This window comes from Phyllostomus discolor, chromosome 8, assembly GCF_004126475.2.
Source record: "Phyllostomus discolor isolate MPI-MPIP mPhyDis1 chromosome 8, mPhyDis1.pri.v3, whole genome shotgun sequence".
NCBI lineage: Eukaryota > Metazoa > Chordata > Mammalia > Chiroptera > Phyllostomidae > Phyllostomus > Phyllostomus discolor.
The window spans coordinates 93,754,100-93,774,711 of NC_040910.2; the positions used below are offsets into that span (position 1 = coordinate 93,754,100).

Consider the following 20,612-nt stretch of genomic DNA (forward strand, 5'->3'; position numbering starts at 1 on the left):
TAAGGCAGAGGGAATAGTGTGTGCAAAGGCTTCTTTCTGGGCAAGAGAGGAGAGATCATGGCTCTGGTTTCCCAAATGTGTGTCACATAGCCAAAGAAAAACTTAACATACTTTCAAGTGAACTTAGCCTTAGAACATTTTCAGTGTAAATATTTTTTGTGTGTTTTTATTCAAGTACTTGAAAGCTTGCAGGGAAAATTCAAAATTATTTCATTAGACATTGTCATTTTGATTTATCATAGTTTTTGCTCTTCTGTATATGTATATGTTTTTAGGCATATAAATGGTGCATTGAGGCCATGAAAGAAATCACAGCAGGCTTACCAGTCAAAGTTGTGGTGGATGTTTTAAGACAAGCTTCTAAGGTGAGTGTAATGTTAAAATCATTAAATTAATTATAGTATTTAGCAAGCTTCAAATTTGTTTTAATTAACCTGTTATTTAACAAGTTAGGTATTGCATATTCCATGGACTCGAAAGGTCTATTTTCTAAGTCTCTGTTCTCAGTTTTAAAAACCAGATTTCTAAAACTGTCACACACATGGACTTTAGCTAATTTTATTATACCCAGAAAAACCTTGAAAATTTTTGTTGTCATAATTCAGCTCTCTGAAGTACAGATGAAATTAGTATTGTGACGCTATCCTGCCTGAATTTGTTTTTGTTTTCCTTAAACCTTTACAACAACCTGAATTCCTTATGCCATAGTTGTATGGGCTTTGGTCACTTTTCTTCTAAAAGATAGCCTCGTACTAAATCTTTTGGTCATAATATTGCAGTCTCACAGTATGACCGCTTTCTGGTATGACAGTATGACAGTATTGACCTGGTAGGCAATACTTACTTGATTTTCCTGTAGTTTCTCTTTATTCTGTAAATAAATGCATTAGATCTCTGAGGCCAGTTAGTAATATTTAAAAATGGCTGCTGTGGCTCACTGAGGCTTTAAAAGCATTGATGTACATTTCACATATACTCTTTATACCCAGAGGTTTTTCAGTTTTGAATATTCCATTTTGGTTAGTTTTACTTACAGAAAATTCAATTAGAAGGAAGATTCTAAAATTATAGATTTATAAGAGACTAAGATTTCTATGAAATTTATTTAAATAAGTCATTTCAGAGTAAATAAATAGCATATTCAGGTTATCAGATCTAGAAGAATATTAATGTTTTTAAGTAATTTAAAACATTGATACACATTTAATATTAAGACAACTGAATATATGTGCAAGATTTCTATTTCTGTATGCAAATAATATTTAGAAACTACTGGCTATTCTCATGAGTCAAAATATTAAGAAGAGGAAAACTCAAAATGCCATGTATTTAAAAATTGTTAGTTGAGAATTACAGGATAGTTATAAGCCACTCTAGAATTGGAATATAAATATAAGTGCCTTAGAAAATAACATGGTGGGTCCTCCCCCACACCATTGTATTTTAATAATATGGAAGGATGGGAATATACCAGCTTTGTAAAATAACTTTGTTATAACAAGTTTGTATTGGGCATGGCTGGTAAAATTGTAAGCTTTATGATTTCCCAGGATATATATAGATCTGTTTATAATAGAACTTTCAAGTTGGAAGGAAATTACAAATACATCACTTCTACTTATGTTTGAAGATGCTTTTTCTCTTTTTGACCATTATAGTTCAAATATATAAGCTGGACTTATTTTTAACACTGAGTTATTTAATAATTTTTTACTTTATCTTTAGGCTTGTGTTGTAAAACGTGAATTTAAGAAGGCAGAACAGTTAATTAAACATGCAGTGTATTTGGCACGGTAGGTGATTGTTATTAAAAATACCATTTCAAATTACCTGTCTCTACTTTATATCCTAATAGTTTTGTATCTTTTTATAGGGATCATTTTGGATCCAAACACCCAAAGTATTCTGATACACTGCTAGATTATGGGTTCTACTTACTCAATGTAGATAATATCTGTCAGTCTGTTGCAATATATCAGGTATGTTAATAGTTACACTTTTTTTCTTTCAACCTAAATTGTTTTTCGGACTTGTACTTGTTTTAACTTCTGCCCTGGCCAGGTTACTCAGTTGATTAGAGCACCATCCCAGTGTACCAAGGTTGTGGGTTCAATCTCCGGTCAGGGCACATGTGAGAACCAATCAATGAATACATAAAGAAGTGAAACAACAAATCAGTGTTTCTCTCTCACTCCCTTTCTTCCTCTCTGTCTAAAAGTCATTTTTTAAAAGATTTAATTTCTTTATTTTTAGAGAGGGAAGGGAGAGAGAAAGAGAGAGAGAGAAACATCAATGTGCGGGTGCTGGGTGCCATGGCCTGCAACGTAGGCATGTACTCTGACTGGAAATAGAACCTGCGATGCCTGGTTCACAGCCCGCGCTCAATCCACTGAGGCTATGCCAGCCAGGGCTAAAAATCATTAAAAAAAAAAACACAAAACTTTCTAAGCCCCTCCTCATACATGTCATGCCATTATTTTAGATATTACTAAATAATATCTACAACACTTAAAAGTTGAAGTTTTAAGAATTAAAGCAAATCATCCAGGAAAAGAGTTGTTTACCTGTGGGCTCATAATCAAGAGTACACTTCTATTTTCATTTGCCCAGGTGATGGCTTATCTTATTTGTTGATTTAGCACAAGTCACTAGAGCTGCGTTTATAATAGCAAGGAGGGTCAATAGTAGTTATTTTAGGCCTTATCTTAGTCATTCTCGGGTAAATGATATGTTATGCCATAGCTGTGGACAAGGTATCCTTGATTTTATAGTTTACTTCTGAAGAAGAACACAGAGAAAAACACTGTTGTGATTCTCAAGACATGTGAATGGTTTTTATTATTAAGCCATTGCCTTTTAAGTCAGACTCAGTCTTCAGAAAATCAAGCCTTATAGGTAATGTTTATGTTCTGTTGTGATTTAAATACAGCAGGCCTTTTCTTCAAAACTGATGGGATTGGGTGTGTAGAATATATATTTAAATTACTAGGATGCTTAATTTAACTGGGTAGTGGTTTCTAAGGATTTACAGTATTATCAGTTATATCGATGACTCTTTCAGGCAGCCCTTGACATTCGGCAGTCAGTATTTGGTGGCAAAAATATCCACGTAGCAACAGCTCATGAAGACTTGGCTTATTCTTCTTACGTTCACCAGTATAGCTCTGGAAAGTTTGACAATGCATTGTAAGTTCCATGTTCCTTTTCAGTGATTGATTTAATGTTGTTGCTATTGTTTTTCCTAATAAACTAGTATTTAATGTACTTCATGGATCAAATTTGTCTTCCTGGAGTGTTAACATGATGTCTAAAATATTTTTGACATATTTTAAAAGCATACCAGTTTAAAAGCTATTCATTTAGGGTTTATGTGGTTTAATATTGACTTGTATATCTTCATACAGAATATAACTTTCCCTTTGAATATTTTCTTCAATAATTTTTTCTTTGAGTAATACAATAGTACTCTGGATAAGTGACAGATTTAGCCTAAAAACTTCTTGCTTCATAACACAGAGAAATACTGAATAAAACAATTATCTTTTAAAATGCATAACCAAACTTGTAAGACAGGGAGGAAATCCCTAAGGGCTAATAAAGGATGAAAATCCAAACTGTGGTATAACTGCTCTGGGGTGGGAGGAAAGCTTACAAGTTTCTGTAATGTTGGTTCATCAACAGTCCTGGGTTTAAGAGACAAAGCATGTAGCCCACAGGAACTTGTGAGTTAGAACTGAAACCCTCACATGAAGTCAGGATCAAGGCTATACACCCTCAGGGAAAGGGTTACTAGGAAAAGAAGAATTGCCCACTGGCAAGAGAGATGACAGAGAAACGCCATAAATTCTTCATAGGGGAATTCGTAACTGCAAACACATAGCTCTCCTGTGTTTGGGTATCGTGCCTACAGGAACCCTCAAACCGAGAGAAACAATGAAAAGTACTTTGAGACTACTAGTTCTCCTAGGATGCCTTTTAGGGGAAAATGTAAAACACTTTGAAATGATTAATCTGAACCCAAACCATGTAGACTTTCCATAGATCTAGCTCAACCAAAGATGAACTCACCATTTTATAAAATTAAGAATAAGTAAGGAAACATTTCCTTACTTATGAGTAAGTGAGAGTCACAGGCATAATGAACAGGATTGGTACTATAAGAATATCGCTTAATGGAACTTTTTGGTTGATACTGTGATTAACTATTCTTAAGTGATTAAAGATACAAACAGGTTGGTAAACTGTGGCCTGTGGGCCAAATAAAGCTTTATTGGAACATAGCAATGCTCCCTTCGATCATATATTGTCTAGCTGCTTTTACATTATAACAGTAGAGTTGAGTGGTTGGGACAGAGTATATGGCCCACAACCGGAAATATTTACTATATGGCTTTTAACAGAAAACAGTTACCGATCTTGATATAAAAGGAGTAAGCAATATTTTTAAGGGAAAATAAAGAAAAGCAGATGGAAAAACAAAACAGATTGATACATGCTGGAGAATGCATGAACCTTGAAAACATTGTGCTTAGTGAAAGAAGCCAGTCACGAAGGACAATATTTGTATGATTACGTTTACATGAAGCATCCAGAATAGGCAAATCCATAGAGACAGAAGGAAAGGGTAGTTGGTTGCCTAGGGCTGGGGAGTTGGAGGAAAACATGGGCACAGGGTTTCTTTATTTGGGTGATGAAAATATTCTGAAATTGATCATGTTATGGATATATAACTATGAATATACTGAAAACCATTGGATTGTACATTTTAAATAGGTAAATTGTGTGGTATGAATTTTAACATCTTACTACAAGAGCTGTTATAAAAAATATAGCTAGATTTAGAAAATAGTAATGACATTAAAATTCAGTAGAGAAGGTAAACAGCAGATTAAACACAATTAAATAGACAATTAGTAAATTAGAAGACATCTAATGTAAGGAAAAAGTAATGATTACTTGGAAGACAGAGAAGGCTTAGTTTTTTTAAAGGAACTGGCAGATAAGATAGACAAATAATTTACCTTCTGTTTGGTGAGATAGGCCATAAACAAATAACTATTTATATCAGGTGAGGATGCATGCTGGGGCAAAATTAAGTAAGCTAAGAGTTTAGAGTGGTGGTAGATTATTTAGGGACTTTTGTGTAGGTTGGTCTAGAAAGGCTTCAGAGAGACAGTAAATCAAGTGTAAGAGTCCTAGGTAAGAACATGATTTGCATATTCAGAAAACTGCTAGGCCTGTGTGACTGGAGGGGGACAAGAGAATTGTTTTTGAAAATGACAGTAGATGAGATTAGAGAGACAGCCCAGTAAAAGATCGTTTTGAGCCTTGTAGGCTGTAATAACTTCACAGTTTATTCTGAGGGAGATTGGAATCCATTGGATGCTTAAAGTTTAGCTCACAAGCAGAAGGAAATTTAAAAAAACAAAAAACTTGTCTTTTACCACAGATAGTTTTAGAAATTCTGTCAGTATTATAAAACACTGTAACTAAAAAAAAAAAAGTCAGAATATATCTATCTGTATTGCTCATTTCTGTTCAAAGGGTGGGCCAAAGGTTTAATTTTAATGACTTGGTGTTGAAATGAGAGAGGGAGGTAAGAAGGCCTGAGAAGGAATAGTGGGGTTGGGGGGGAGAAATGCCAGAATGTATCTATCTGTGTTACAGATTTCATGCAGAAAGAGCTATTGGTATTATTACCCACATCCTACCTGAAGATCATCTTCTTTTGGCTTCTTCAAAGAGGGTGAAAGGTACCCTTTGTAATTTAGTCTTCAGTTTATATCTATATATGTCTATACATCTATATATATATATATTTTAGATTTCTTTAACTGTCAATTGTAACAGATGTCTAATCTGTGATATTTTTTAATTGATGATATATTGTATAAAATAGGGGTATTTGCTTATTTCTGCAGGGGTAGTACTTAAGAGTGGACTATATCTACATATTAAATGACCAGTTCACTGATTTAAAGTATTCACCTGTAACTCTACGTAATAATTTCCAGTGGTTTATAATGAAAGGTTGTGTGCTTCTCGAATATAACACTGTTAATAAGCAAGAATGTCTATCCTCCTCCTCCCTTCCTCCATTTACATGTATTCATTTGTACATAACACAGACTATTGCAGAGTAACATGGATAGCAAACTAAAGATGTGTTTTTCACATACCTTCAGCTTTTAGAGTACAGGATTCTGAAACTCAGCTGCATGTTACGTTATCCTTAATGTTGCAAGGTTCTTAAGAAATACTACCGCTTTTTTATTTTAACTTTTTATATAATCACTACCAAGCCCCTTTCATGCAAGACATTTGTATATTGCCAACATAATTGGGTCACCTATGTGGTAACTCAGTGCATGTTGGGTAAATTTTACCTTAATTCTGGAGCTGGGTATTTTCCCTCTTCTCAGTTTGCATTTTTAAAGTTACACAAGTAATACATGATCAGTGTCAAAAATGAAAAGTTTAAAAAAAAAGACAAAAAAAATTTAAAGAGAAAAAAAATTAAGTCACCAGAAATCCCATGGATTCAGAATCAACATTTTGGTGATAATTTTTTAGACTTTTTCTTTTTTTAAATAGCAAAATAAATGAATACATTTTTTCTTACCTGTTTTTTCTTTTTAACTTATTGTGAATATTTTCCCATATCAGTACATGTACGTATATATCCTTTTCTCTAATATTTTTAACTTCACCTCTGTTTTTGGACCTTTATATTGTTTTTAACCTTTTGTACTTTAAAAATGCTGCAGTGAACTAAATCTTACTTTTGTGCACATGGACAATTTTCCTAGAAATAAAAATACCCGGTAAAAGACTTTTTAAGACTTTAAGTGAAATTGGAAAACCTTGAAGGCGACTTTGAAATTGAAATCATGTCTGATTTGGTTGGTCAAGTGAGAAGGAGGAAACCAATTCCTTTAGTTGCATTTGGTTAAAGGTTATATTTTATAAAAGTATAGTTTCAAAACTTTCAACTGTGATTCTCTTTGACACAGTTTCATAACTTTAAAAGTTTTGCCTTTTCATTTCTTTAAAAAGCAATTTCACATCAGCAACGTATAAGTCTAATACAATATAAATTAATTCTATAAAATAATTTGATATATACCATTGTTTTCCTTAAATTTGAAATTCATTATACTATGCAAAATAGAATGACCTCCCCCAAACTGTATTTTTTCAGTAAAGTGTAATACTTTCTTCTTTACCAGTTTTAAACTATATCCACATATAAATATATACAACAAACATTTATAGACTTTAATTTTGAATTAGATGTTCAGATTAGCTTTTGTAGATGGTTTTAAAGTGCTCTAATTTCATCGCTTTCTTGTTCAGCACTTATTTTAGAGGAGATTGCAATTGACTGTCATAATAAAGAAACTGAACAGAGGCTGCTTCAAGAAGCTCATGATTTGCACCTATCTTCACTCCAACTAGCTAAAAAAGCTTTTGGGGAATTTAATGTACAGACTGCAAAACACTATGGAAACCTTGGAAGACTTTATCAGTCAATGAGAAAATTTAAGGTAGAAACATGTTTTACTGTATTTTTCTTTCTCTAAATAATCTTAAACCCTGGCTGGTGTGGGTCAGTGGATTGAGCACTAACTTGCCTGTGGACCAAAAGGTCACTGGTTTGCTTTCTGGTCAGGGCACATGTCTGGGTTACAGGCCAGGTCCTCAGCTGAGGGCATGTGAGAGGCAATTTCAAAAATTCAGGCCAGGGAAAAATAAGAAATATAGCAAACCATAAAGGCTTGTTAGACTTAAAACATAGCTGTTAGGTTAAGTATAGCATGTGGCAGAATGCGTGGCACTTAGTGGGTATGCAAGAAATGTCAGATGTTGCAACTATTATTAATTATAGCAATAAATATTTACTGAATTCAGTTCCCTTTTAGAATTTTGGGCCCTGGCAGGGGGTAGCTCTGTTGGTGAGAGCATCATCACGATATACCGAGATTGTGGGTACAGTCCCTGGTCAGGGAACATACTAAAATCAATCAATGAGTTAAGTAGACCAACAAATTGATGTTTCTCTCTCTCTTCCTCCCTTTCTCCCTCTCTGTAAAAATCAGTTTTTAAAAAATGTTAAAGAATCTTGGGTTATGAATATTTAGTAATGTTCATTTTAGAGTCACAATAAGGAAAGGATGAGAGCAGCTGCCTAAGACATTTATTTTTACCCAAAATTTAATCTACTTATCCTCAACTAATTCGAGTTTAGTTTGTCAGAATAAAAATTGCCAAAACTCCAAAAAATAAAGAGTAAGTATTCTTGTATAAACTAACATACTATAGTATGAAGATTGAAGCTTCACAAGTTTCAGTTAAATTGTAGTGTGTGTTAATTTAAAGAAATTTCATTTCAGAATGTTTTAATTTTTTTTAAGATTCTATTTTTAGAGAGAGAGAGAGAAAGGGTGAGAAACATCAATGTGTGGTTGCTTCTCATACGCCCACTACTGGGGACCTAGCCACAACACAGGCACGTGCCCTGACTGGGAATTGAATTGATGACCCTTCGCTTCAAAGTCCAGTGCTCAACCCACTGAGCCACACCAGCCAGGGCCATTTTAGAATGTTTTAATTTCTTCTAACAACTTTTTATTACCAGGACAAGTTTTTCTCTTGTCATTTTTGTCATAGCACACTATCACTATCATCAGGTTATGTACATAGCTTCCTAAAACCAGTGATGCTCCCCGTGGGTGGGTAACTTTTGAAATTGCATGGTATATTAATCTGATTTCCTTATGCCATTTGTAACATGTCCTTGGCATTTAGAAGGTTGCTCATTGAGTGAGAATTGTTGACATAAGAAAAATTACAATCTAGTGGTTCATATGGCTTAATGATTTTTTTCAGGAAGCTGAAGAAATGCACATCAAAGCAATTCAGATTAAAGAACAACTTCTTGGTCAAGAAGATTATGAAGTAGCCCTCTCAGTGGGACATCTGGCTTCTTTATATAATTATGACATGAATCAGTATGAAAATGCTGAGAAACTTTATTTGCGATCTATAGCAATTGGTATGTTATTTTAAAATTTTCTTGGTCAATTGATTAGAGGTCCACGTGTCTTATGTGTTGTATAGGGGAACTTTTATTACCAAGACTTAAGTGAGTTCAGAGCTGCCATGTATTTCTAGGAATCACCCACAAATAATCTGAAATGTTTTGCTAAAACCCGATTTATTGATGTTGAAACCAGTATGAAGAAGTATGAAAGTGTCAAGGATAGGCAAAAGTAGTTATTTTAAAGTATTTATGTAATTACTACTACCTGCCGTCTCGCGGATTTAACGTCATAGATCAGGTTTACCTGTTCTATGTCTGGTTTCTTTTGGTGAACATGATTTATGAAAATCATCTACATTCCAGATCACTATTGCTTATTAATTTCCAGTGCTGTAATAGTGGCTTAGTATATTATTGTTTATCCATTCTACTGTTAATGAATATTCACAACATTGGGGTTGTTTCCAGTTCAGACTTATATATCACAAAGTAAGATACAGTGATCATCATTTAGTGTTGTGCCTGTTGAAACACCTTCCCCATTTTTACATTGAATTGTCTGTCATTTTCATACTGGTTTATAGAAGTTTTTTATATAATATGGATATAACAAGCCCTTTGTTGGTTATATGTGTTACTTTACTCCTTGTTTTTTTATAATGGTGCCTTTCAAAGAACAGAAGTTCTATATTTTAAGATTTTATTTATTTTTAGAGCAAAGGTAAAGGAGGGAGAAACAGAAGAGAAATATCACTTGGTTTCCTCTCACTTGCCCCCAGCTGGGGACCTGGCCCACAACTAAGGCGTGTGCCCTGACCAGGAATCATACTGCCCACCTTTGGGTCAGCAGGCCGGCACTCAGTCTACTGAGCCACACCAGCCAAGGCTGGAAATGTTATATTTTAATGTAGTCTAATATATTGGTCTTTACTTATATGATTAGCACTTTGTATTCTGTTTAAGAAATCTTTTCCTACCCTGCCCTGGCCACCGTGGTTCACTTGGGTGGAGCGTTGTCCTGTAGACCAACAGATTGCTGGTCTACAGGACCAGTCAGGGCACAAGAAGGCAACCAGTCACTGTTTCTCTCTCACATCAATGCCCTGCTCTCCCTCTCTTCCTCTCTCCCCCTTCCTCTCTCTCTAAAAGCAGTGAAAAGTGTACTTGGGTGAGGATAAAATTAAAATTACATTAAAAGAAATCTTTTCCGCCCTGTCTGGTGTAGCTCAGTGGATTGAGCGTGGGCTGCGAACCAGAGTCACAGGTTCAATTCCCAGTCAGGGTACATGTCCTGGTTGTGGGCCGAATCCCTAGTGAGGGCCATGTGAGAGGCAACCACACATTGATGTTTCTCTCCCTCTCCTTCTCTCTCCCTTCCTCTCTCTCTAAAAATAAATATATACAATTAAAAAAATTGATTTAAAAAAATCTTTTCCCCAAAGTCATGATGATATTCTTTTAGAAGATTATCGTCTGGAAACTTTATTTTGCCATTCACATTTAGACCTACATTGCTGAAATTGATTTTTGTGTTTGATGTGAGGGGGGGATCAATTTTTTTTCTTTTTCTCTCTCTCCCTTTTTTTTTTTCTGTGTGGATATAAAGTTGACCCAGGACCATTTTTTCAAAAGACTGTGCTTTCCCCTCTGCTGTGCTACCTTTGTCATAAATCATATATCTCTGTATATGTGGACTCCCTGTTATCCATAATATTTTGACTTGCTCAACCCTGCAATACAGCCCTCAGATAAAGTAGTTTTAGAATTGTTAGCCTGTAGTACTATGAAAAACAAATCTAGTAGAGTTCAGTCTTTGTTTACAGCTTTCTGTCTTTAGCCTGAAGGTGTATATTCAGAATACTGGAGAATTTACTTGGAGAATTACTTTTCTCCTCCATCCCATCTTGTCAGTATAGTTTGAAACACAATTAGGCTCATTTATTTATGTTTGTATAACATTTCCCCAACTTTATTTACTTAGTTTTTTTTTAGTATGTGAACTATTACTCTTCTAAAAGTTAGAACTAGAAAGTTATGTTCCTAGATATATGATTCCCTCTATTTTTTTGTAACCACTCCTCACCTACGCCCTTTGGGTAACCAGTCTTGCTAGTTCCTCATTTACAGTTTCTGTGTATATTTTTTGCACAAATGTTCAAATGCATAAATATTTTGTTTTTCCCTTTCTGACACAAAAATAGCGTACCATAGGTACTTTTGTACTTTGCTTTTTTAAACTTAACAGTATACTCTTTAAGTCATTCCATGTGAGTTCATACAGAGCCAAAAGCTTCCTGTTTTGTGTACAGATGCATAATATAACGTTTAATGGGTGTACTGTGGTTGATTGAATCTTTTGCCTATTTATTTTTATTTGTTTCTAGTATTTTGCAGTCATAAGGAGTGCAACAATGCTTAGTCTTACACATATTTTTCTGTTGTTGGCGGTGCTGTTCTTCTTTACTTTTAGATCTATCTCTTTTAGTCAGCCCTTCAAACTACGAAATTTTATTCTGGTGACAGAAATTTTTTTGTAAGTCTTAAAGATAGCTTATGGGAAGGTAAGCACTAATACAAGACATGAATTTATTCCTTTCAGAGAATAAAACCAAGCTACCGTATTTAAAGAACTGAACTTCTGTTGTCTTATAGAAACTGCTTATTTTGTTGTTAAGGCTTGCTTTCTTTTTTTTTTTTTTCCTGGTTATTTTCAGGGAAGAAACTTTTTGGTGAAGGCTACAGTGGACTAGAATATGATTACCGAGGTCTCATTAAACTTTACAACTCCATTGGAAATTATGAAAAAGTGTTTGAATATCACAATGTTCTGTCTAACTGGAACCGGTTGCGAGATCGACAGTATTCAGTGACCGATGCTCTTGAAGACGTCAACACCAGCCCTCAGTCCACTGAAGAAGTGGTGCAGTCCTTCCTGATTTCTCAGAACGCTGAGGGACCGAGCTGCTGAGGCACGATCTCAGTTAACTAATTTACCTTTTCCCAGATTCCAGGGAATTCATACTGTGAAATCAAAACCATGTTGTTTTTGGGGGCTGGAATTTGCATTGAAACACTGGTCCAGTCCATTGACCCCATTTGGGTGCTCCCTATCTTGCAGAGTGTCTGTAGGAATAAGCATATATTCAGTTATATTCAGCATGTACCGCATGTATAAGTAGTCTGGCCCATATTTTCCACTTAGTAGAAAAAAACAACAGGAAATCTTTCTTTTCTTTTTAAAAAATATTTCATTTTGCAGAAAGTCTGAAAGAAAAAAAGAACCCCTAAATAAAACTATTTAAGAGTTTAAGAGTTGCATTCTTATTATGTAAGGATGATTTTAACAACTTTTTAACATATAATTCTTCCTTGTGGAGGTATTCAATACTGTACTGTAAAGAAATTTCATGGGGAAAATCTTTATATGCAGTATAGAAAAGTTAATAGAAGTACTAATAGAAGAGAGACATCCGGACTTAGGTTTGGCTATCTGACCCAGAGATGTGGATACAGCCACTCCAGAGCTCCAAGGGAAGGGCAGGGCAGTCAGGTTCTTCTGTACTGGACCAGTGTGGATCTGTAAGTAATAGAAAAGCTGATAGGCCAGCAGTTTTAACTCTTGGTTTTTGTTTTATTTTCTTTTGGTACAACAATGCAAAGTGCTCTGATAGTATTTGCTAAGGACCAGGAGGATCTAAAATGGACCAGCCTTGTATAGGAAAGGTTAAAGGGTTATTTGGACCAGAGGCTTTAGATTATTATTTTAGCCCTTGCATTTACTTTTAACAGTAGAATGATTTCACTTAGATGTATAATGAAAAGTGATGATGCAAAAATTATATTCACGTAATAGGCACCAAACTAGGGAAATTTGGCAATTTAAGTGGCATAGCTTTAGTCAAGGTACAGAGATGGCAGTGTCATAAGCAAGTCTATAAATATTTGCTGCAGCCATCCCCTTATTTTAAATGTTGCCCTAATAATCAATGCAATTAACAAGTATACTGGCTAAGAGTTATGAAATTTCTCTTGTCCGGATGGGAATTTTAGTTTACTATATGGTTTGTGGGAATTAACAAAAATTAATGCCCCCAAATAAGCAGGTCTTAGAAATCTTTCATTTTTATGATAAATAATAGTACAGCTAGGTCATCTTATTTGAAATTCAAGAATCAAATGGGAAAATTCCCTAATATATCTATTTCCCTAGCTTGTCTTTATTGGGCTTTGATTTTTTTTTTTTTTTAAGTCAGGTTATTCAGTGTTGAGGTAGATTTCACATCTGAGAAGCGTGACATGTAACAACCCAAGAAACAAAAAACTCTTGCTGTTACCTCAGTTCTTATTATAGTGGCCTGTTTGGCGCCTCTATAGTTAAGAATCAGGGTTTTCCCCCCTATTTTCAGGGGTTTATGACTTGGCTGTTATTCCTGGCTAACTGCTTGGAGTAGTCTGTGGGTGAGTGGATGTGTGTTGAGTTTTCGTTTTCTTTTAACATGCATGTTGGGTGGGGGAGAGAAACCTAAACTGTTCACCACATTCGATACAGAAAAATTAATTGGATATTTCAGATAAATTTGATTTTAAACACTTTTTTGAACTTCCCAAATATAACCTTGTTTAAAACTGTTACTTGCAGTCTTGTTAGTTATGAGCCAGTATTTTTAAGTCCTCGGGAGGGGATTAATGGGGGGGAGGTACCTAAAGAGATGACACAAGCCTAGACTTTAAGATTAATAACTTTGATTTCAAAACCAGAGTTTATTCATTGAATTGATTTTCATTTTAATTTCAAAAAGAGCACATTGGCACGCCTACACCTCCCCCTCCCAGTTAATTGCAATCTAATTCCAAGAGGCACCACCTCTTTAGTAATTACCAAATAGTCTGTGTGACCAAGGACTAACATCTGTAAGTTACTCAGCTCTATTCTCATGGGCCTATATATTTAATACCTCCAAAGATATTTTCAGGATAGGCTCTGTATACTTTTGTTGGTTATTTAGAGTCCTGTGGTATGTTTGTGGTATAGGAATGTCATGGTAAAATGTTTTTCAATAAATATTTTGAAACTTATGTTTTCATATGAAGTTTTTTTTAATCTATAATTTTTGGTTTTGTGCACATAAAACATTTCCTAGGATAAAATCAAGTGACTTAAGGCCTCATTCAGTTTGAGCTTAATGTAGCTCATATTCAGTAATAAAGCAACATGATGTTAGGAGCCTAGGATCACAGGGTGGTAATGTTAAGTGACAGCCAGTTTTATCTTTTTAAAAAAATCATTATCGGTAGTTTTTCCTTATTACCACTACTTTAATGTAGTTTTCTATAAATCCATACACTTTGATATAATGCAAATACACTAGACTGAAAAAAGAGATTACCAGTTCCTATTAGTGATGTAATAATGCCATTTATGGTTCTAATGAAGAATAATGATTCTAATAATTTAAAGTGTGGGATTTATCCATTTAGTAAGAATGTTCAGGATAAGTAAGAGAGGTAAATGTCACCATGATTTCTGGGGTTAAAAAAAACTCGAAGAAAAGAATCAAATTTACTTCACAACAGCCAATAGATTATACAAAATTTTCTCATATGGTAGGGTTGTGTTGTAAGGAAGCCTAGACCAACTTAAAAGATTTTTCTGGAAGTTCAGCAAAGTAATGTTAAATAAGGGGCCTTTGGTCTCATCATCTCTGGCTTCCATTTCTGTTGTCTTACCCACTCTTTTTCTTCAAGTTCAGGGCTACTCAAGTTGGGTGCATTAGGGAGCTCTGTAACACTCACGTGCCACACGGGTGGTCAGTCACTTCAGCATTCGGTTTAATAGAGCCAGTGGGTTTTTTAGACCATAATTTTTATAGGTCCCCAAAGCTGTCTTTGCTCAAAGCATTAGGATCCTTATCTTCAAAGTTCTGTCTCTGCTTAAGGATGAATTTGCTATTGCTGTGTAGTAATTCCAGTATGCTTTCATTTATAAAAATAAAATATTTGACAAAGACCTTTGTTGCTAGGCTGTTTGGGAAGAGTTCATAATATGGTGAAAATTAAGTCCAGAGGCTGCAACCTTATAAATAATGAGTTGCCACTTGGCTGCTCCTTATAGTGCAAATAGAATGATGAATAGTAAACATATGCCTAAAACATGAATGAAGTTTTGGCCATACTTTTGAAAGAATGGTTTGCTTGGTAGCAAATACAGTTAATTGCCAGTCAGTTTTTATTTTTTTTCCCCAGAATGTTGTATCCTCGTTGCTTCCAAACTATTCTTTTTCTGGATGGCAGAGTTACTACTGGAAAAATGTATTTATAATTAGTGCAAACTTTTTTTTAAGAGTTTTATTTTTGCTTTAAAAATTAACATTTCATCTCTCAGCTTTGGAAAACCTCAGATCTTGCTAGGGAATTCCTTTTTTTTTTTTTTTTTTTCTTTTTTAATTTGACATTTGGATTTATCTCCAGCTTGAACACTAGTAGTTGTATTGTCCACAAATCTCAGGAATGTTTTAGGCAGAAAACTGGTTTTACTCTGTTGGAGAGCTGAAGGAGTGTACTTTAAGATTTATTAAATAATGCCCTTCTTTAACTGCAATCCTAGGTATCGCGATAGCATGAGTGGCCTTAGTGAGTTTGTTGAAGTGTACATTTTTTTCAAAAGTAAAATTTAAGATTAAAAATATATGCTATATATAGATATCTAGAAAACTTGGTTTGTGGTGCATAAGTTAAGTGTTGGATCACTACATAACTGTTGCAGGTACCCTTGTGTGACACTACTCATTTCTGTATATTCCTTTTATGGGAAGATATGTTGCCACGGTAACTGAAACTTTTCAATTTAGTTCTACTTTTATGATGTGAATGGATGCTACATTTTATTAAATATTACCAGGTCAGTACTATTTTTATACTTTATTAAGCAACAGGGGATTTTAGTTTAATAGACTCAAAAAGCTCTTAATGAAACAATTAAAAGCAAATCTCCAGCAATTCTTTACATGAAAATCCCCACTAATAGTGCCACAGTAATTTCTATAGAAATATCTAAGGTCACTGATAGATTTTTTAAGGCAATTCTTCATTGTTGTCAGAATGACCTTTCATATCATCCTTACCACAAACTTGTAGTACCCACCATTTTTTGTAACCATTAAACCATACTAAGTATGTTTGTAACCAGCATTGTGATATATTCTGTACTTGTATTGCTAAAAATGAATTATTGACCTAATAAATATAGTGTTCCTGCATTCATAGTGTATCTGTTTCCAATTTAGTTTGGACACTTTTGGTTGGGACTTGGGATTGTTTAAACATTGCAAAATGTTTTTGTTAGAGAACAGTGCTAGAGAAACTGCCGGAACTAGAACACAAGCACTCTCATTCGGGAAAACTACGATGTGTGGCGGAGGAGGCACATGGGAACGGTATTTGGAAATGGTGCCCAAGAAGGCACTTTGGAGAAGATAAAGTACTTCATTAATGCAGGGGATTTTTTAGACTTTTCTAAAGTAACTGCACCATTTTTCCCCCTAGGTTAATCACTTTAAAAGGCTGAAAATGGGTGATGAGGCCAGGTGAATTCTGCTGGCCTTCCTAGTGGAGAAAACCCTGGGTTTGGGTCACAGTCCGGGTCTGCCACTGAACAGCAGGAATTTGAGAGATGAGTCATAGGCCTCTGTGTGTTTCATTTCCTCATATGAGTGGTGGGGTTAAATTCAGTCCTTCAAAAAGAAAACTCCACCATGAAACACCATGAATTTTAAGCACTCTTAAAACAAGTACAGGAAGTAAAACCAAATTTTTAAAAATTGTAAAGAAAATTAGCCCTGGCAGGTGTGGCTCAGTGGATTGAATGCCAGTCTGCAAACCAAAGAGTCACCGGTTTGACTCCCTGGCAGGGCACATGCTTGGCTTGCAGGCGACAGGCAACCACACATTGGTGTTTCTCTCCTCCCCCTCCCCTATCTAAAAATAAAATCTTTTTAAAAATCAACATTTAATCAAAAGCCCACCTTCACTTGGACCAGCCAGCACTGGCTTCATTACCTACTACCTTCAGTGATAATGAATTTTTACATCTTTTACACCTCCATGACCCTGAACATGGTGTTCTCATATGGAATGCCGTTTCCTCCATAAAGTGTCATCTGCGAAGCTCAATGGACAGGAGAAACTTCCCTTGGTTTAAGGATTAAGTTGCCTCTTCTTGGTACACAGCATTTTAATTAAAGCTTTGTTAAAGCCATTACCAACGTATAATGTACAGAACTAAGACTATTTCCAGCTTATACACTTTGTTGATTTGTACATTTAACAATTTACCAGTTTACTCTGTAACAGATACTATCCAAGTGTTAGCAAATTATACCCTCTTACACATTTCTCCAGTTTGAAAATTCAAGGCAAACTCCTTCATTAGGGTAATATCTGCATTATTGGTGGGATGTAAAACAGTGCATCTACTTTAGCTAACAATGTTTCCTCAAAAAATTAAAAACAGAATTACCATGTGATCCAGCAATTCCTTGTCTAGGTATGTATCTAAAAGAAAAGCAGGATTCAAACCAATAATCATATACCCATATTCATAGCAATATTCACAATAGCCAAAAGGTGGAAGCAACCCAAATGTCCATCGACGGATGAATGAATTAAAAAAAATGTGGTATATACAGGGGTGGGCAAAGTAAGTTGACAGTTGCGAGTACATGTAATAATTAATGCCTGTATTATTTTCCATACAACTGTAAACCTACCTTTTGCCCCACCCTGTACATACAGTGAAATACTATTCAGCAATAAAAGACAGGAAACCGGACACACGTTGCAACGCGGGGAACCTTGAGGGCATTATGCTAAGTGAAATAGGCCAGGCACAAAAGGAAGTGGGGAGAGAGTAAATACTGTAAGATTCCACTTACGTTTGGTATCTAAAGTAGTCAAACTCCTAAAACCACAGTGGAATGGCGGTTGTTAGAGCTAGGAGGAGGGGAAAACGGAATGGTTGCTTAGTGAGTATAGGGTTTCAGTTTTGCAAGATTTGAAAAAGTTCTGGAGATTGGTTGCACAACATTGAGTAAACACTACGGAAATGTACACTTACAAATAATTAAGGTAGTAAAGTGGAGTTACCACTTTTTTTTTTAAACTTCAGGACAAAGGCTTTCAACTTGCATAAGCAGTTAAATCAGACAATGATAACATAAAGTTTGAAAAAATCTGATCACAGTGCTTGATAGACCTCAACTGCCATTTCTTTAAAGGTTTTATTTTTTAAAGAGGAGGGAGAAAGAGAAATTATGATGCATGAGGGAAACGTGGATTGATTGGTTGTCTCTTATATACCGCCAACTAGGGATTGGCCCGCAACCCAGGCATGTGCCCTGACTGGGAATGAATGGGCAACCTTTTGGCTCTCAGGCCGGTGCTCAACCCACTGAGCCACACCAGCCAGGGCTCAACTGTGATTTATTTCTAAATTAGAATATTAATATAATATGTTAAAAATTCTGGCTTAGCACACAATCAGACTTTGTTTTTCACTTTTGATGCTGCTTAAATGCTAGCTTGAATAGTTTTCTTTCCTGTTACCAGCTGTGACCCATTGCCAGCACACATTCTGCCTCTGTTATGCTGGTGTCGGAGTAATCAGGTTTCTCTACACTAGACCAAAAAAAGGCATCATGGCTGCTTTTTGACTGAGATGAAGTTTACATAGTATATATTTGATCATGCAAATTGTCTTTAACTTGTCCTTTTTAGAAACATAATATAACTAAAGGCAGATTTTATCAGTAGTTGGAAGTTCTAGGTATGCAGGGTGGATAAAGTGAGATGGAAGACTTCAGAGTCCAGAGAGCTGCATTTTACCTGCTGCAGGGTCTTAGGCAGATAACTCCATGAATAAATCTGAGCTTGGCTCCTTATCTGTCTGGTGAAGAGGACACTACCTGTCTCTTGGGTCATTATGAAGATTAAATAAAACATGCGAATTCTGGTCAAGATGGCAGCATAGGCAGACATGGCTCGCCTCTTCACACAACCACATCAGAATAACTAAAATATAGACCAATCATCACTCAAAACCATTAGAAATTGAGTTGAGTGGAAGTCAGACAACTATGGAATTAACCCAAATCCATACAAACTGGTAGGAAGGGCAGAGATGTGGAATGGGGTGGCCCCTCACCCATGTGTAGTGGCTAAAAATTCAGGAGCGGTATCTCAGGAGTGAGCAGGCCCCCCAGCCCAGGGTACCAGTACTGGGACAAGTCCCCATAACTTCTGGCTGAAAAAACCAGCAGGGATTGAGACAGTGAAAGAAACTGCTGGGCCCTGACTGGCGTAGCTCAGTGGATTGAGCACGGGCTGCGAACCAAAGTTTCGCAGGTTCGATTCCCAGTCAGGGCACATGCCTGGGTTGCAGGCCACAGCCCCCAGCAACCACACATTGATGTTTCTCTGTCTCTCTCTTTCTCCCTCCCTTCCCTCTCTAAAAATAAATAAATAAAAATCTTAAAAAAGAAAGAAAGAAAGAAAGAAGCTGCTGGAGCCCAAGAAGTTCTTAAAGAACCTACACATGGACTCACCTACTCAGACTCACTCCCTCTGAGCTCTAGTACCTGGGTAGCAGCTTGAAAAGAACCCAGTGGCATACTGGGAGAAAGTGAAGTGTCTGGCATCAAGGCAAGTGGAGGCTGTTGTCCCTTTTCTAAACCTTCCCTCCAAGAGCCAGCAAGCTGGTGCCATATCTGAGACTCCATCAACCTGGCTAACACTGTTTGACCTACCTTGGAGATCCCCAGAGACTCCACCCCACCCAACTTAGAGGCCCACTCAGCCTGCTTTTCCATATAAATGGCTGGTCTTGGCTCATGCTTCACAACTTCCTAAATCCTATCAAACAAGCAACAGCTGGCCTCAGTGAGCCCCAGGCCTGGCACTAGCAGCAGTCAGCCTAGATTCACAGCTTGGCTTCACCTGGGAATCCCTAAGACCAGCACAAGTAGCAGCCATCTGAGTGCTCTACTGCTCAGGCCAAGTGGTCCTGGGCAAAACATAGGAAGGGGCTGATCTTGCCCTGTAGCACCCGGGAAACTCTAGGGCCCCTGTACCCAGCAGACAGCTACAGACCATGTCAGAGCACCACTACTCTGCCCCTGCACAGCTGACCCTCCATGGAGGGTGGATGTCAGTGGTCAGTGGTCACAGCCAGTCCTGGCAGCTGACTGGCCTTGGTAAACCCCTCCCATTGATCTGCCAATAGCACCCAAGGCTCAACTACAAGAGGAGGGTGTACTTGGCCCACACTAAGAGTGTACCTCGAGTACCCAGCTTGGGTGATAGGGAAGGCTGTGCCACTGGACCCTACAGGACACCAACTACATTAGGTCACCCTCCCAAGACACAGAGTCAAAGCAGCTTTACCTAATACATAGAAACAAACACAGGGAGGCTGCCAAAATGAGGATACAAAGAAACATAGCCCAAATGAAAGCACCGATCAAAACTCCAGAAAAAGAGCTAAACAAAATGGAGATAAACAACCTATCAGACTCAG

General features: G+C 36.4%; 1 protein-coding gene across 1 annotated transcript in view; it reads left to right on the plus strand.

Annotated features, from left to right (window-relative positions):
• The window catches only part of APPBP2 (amyloid beta precursor protein binding protein 2), a 48,190-nt gene extending 31,891 nt beyond the window's left edge, over positions 1–16,299 (plus strand). Inside the window, exons 6-13 of the mRNA XM_028521729.2 lie at positions 276–365; positions 1,726–1,793; positions 1,874–1,979; positions 3,062–3,186; positions 5,668–5,753; positions 7,357–7,547; positions 8,890–9,055; positions 11,758–16,299. Coding sequence (XP_028377530.1) covers positions 276–365; positions 1,726–1,793; positions 1,874–1,979; positions 3,062–3,186; positions 5,668–5,753; positions 7,357–7,547; positions 8,890–9,055; positions 11,758–12,011 — 1,086 coding nt within the window. The 3' untranslated portion in view covers positions 12,012–16,299. The remainder of the gene's footprint in view (positions 1–275; positions 366–1,725; positions 1,794–1,873; positions 1,980–3,061; positions 3,187–5,667; positions 5,754–7,356; positions 7,548–8,889; positions 9,056–11,757) is intronic.
• The last annotated feature ends 4,313 nt before the right edge of the window (positions 16,300–20,612 follow it).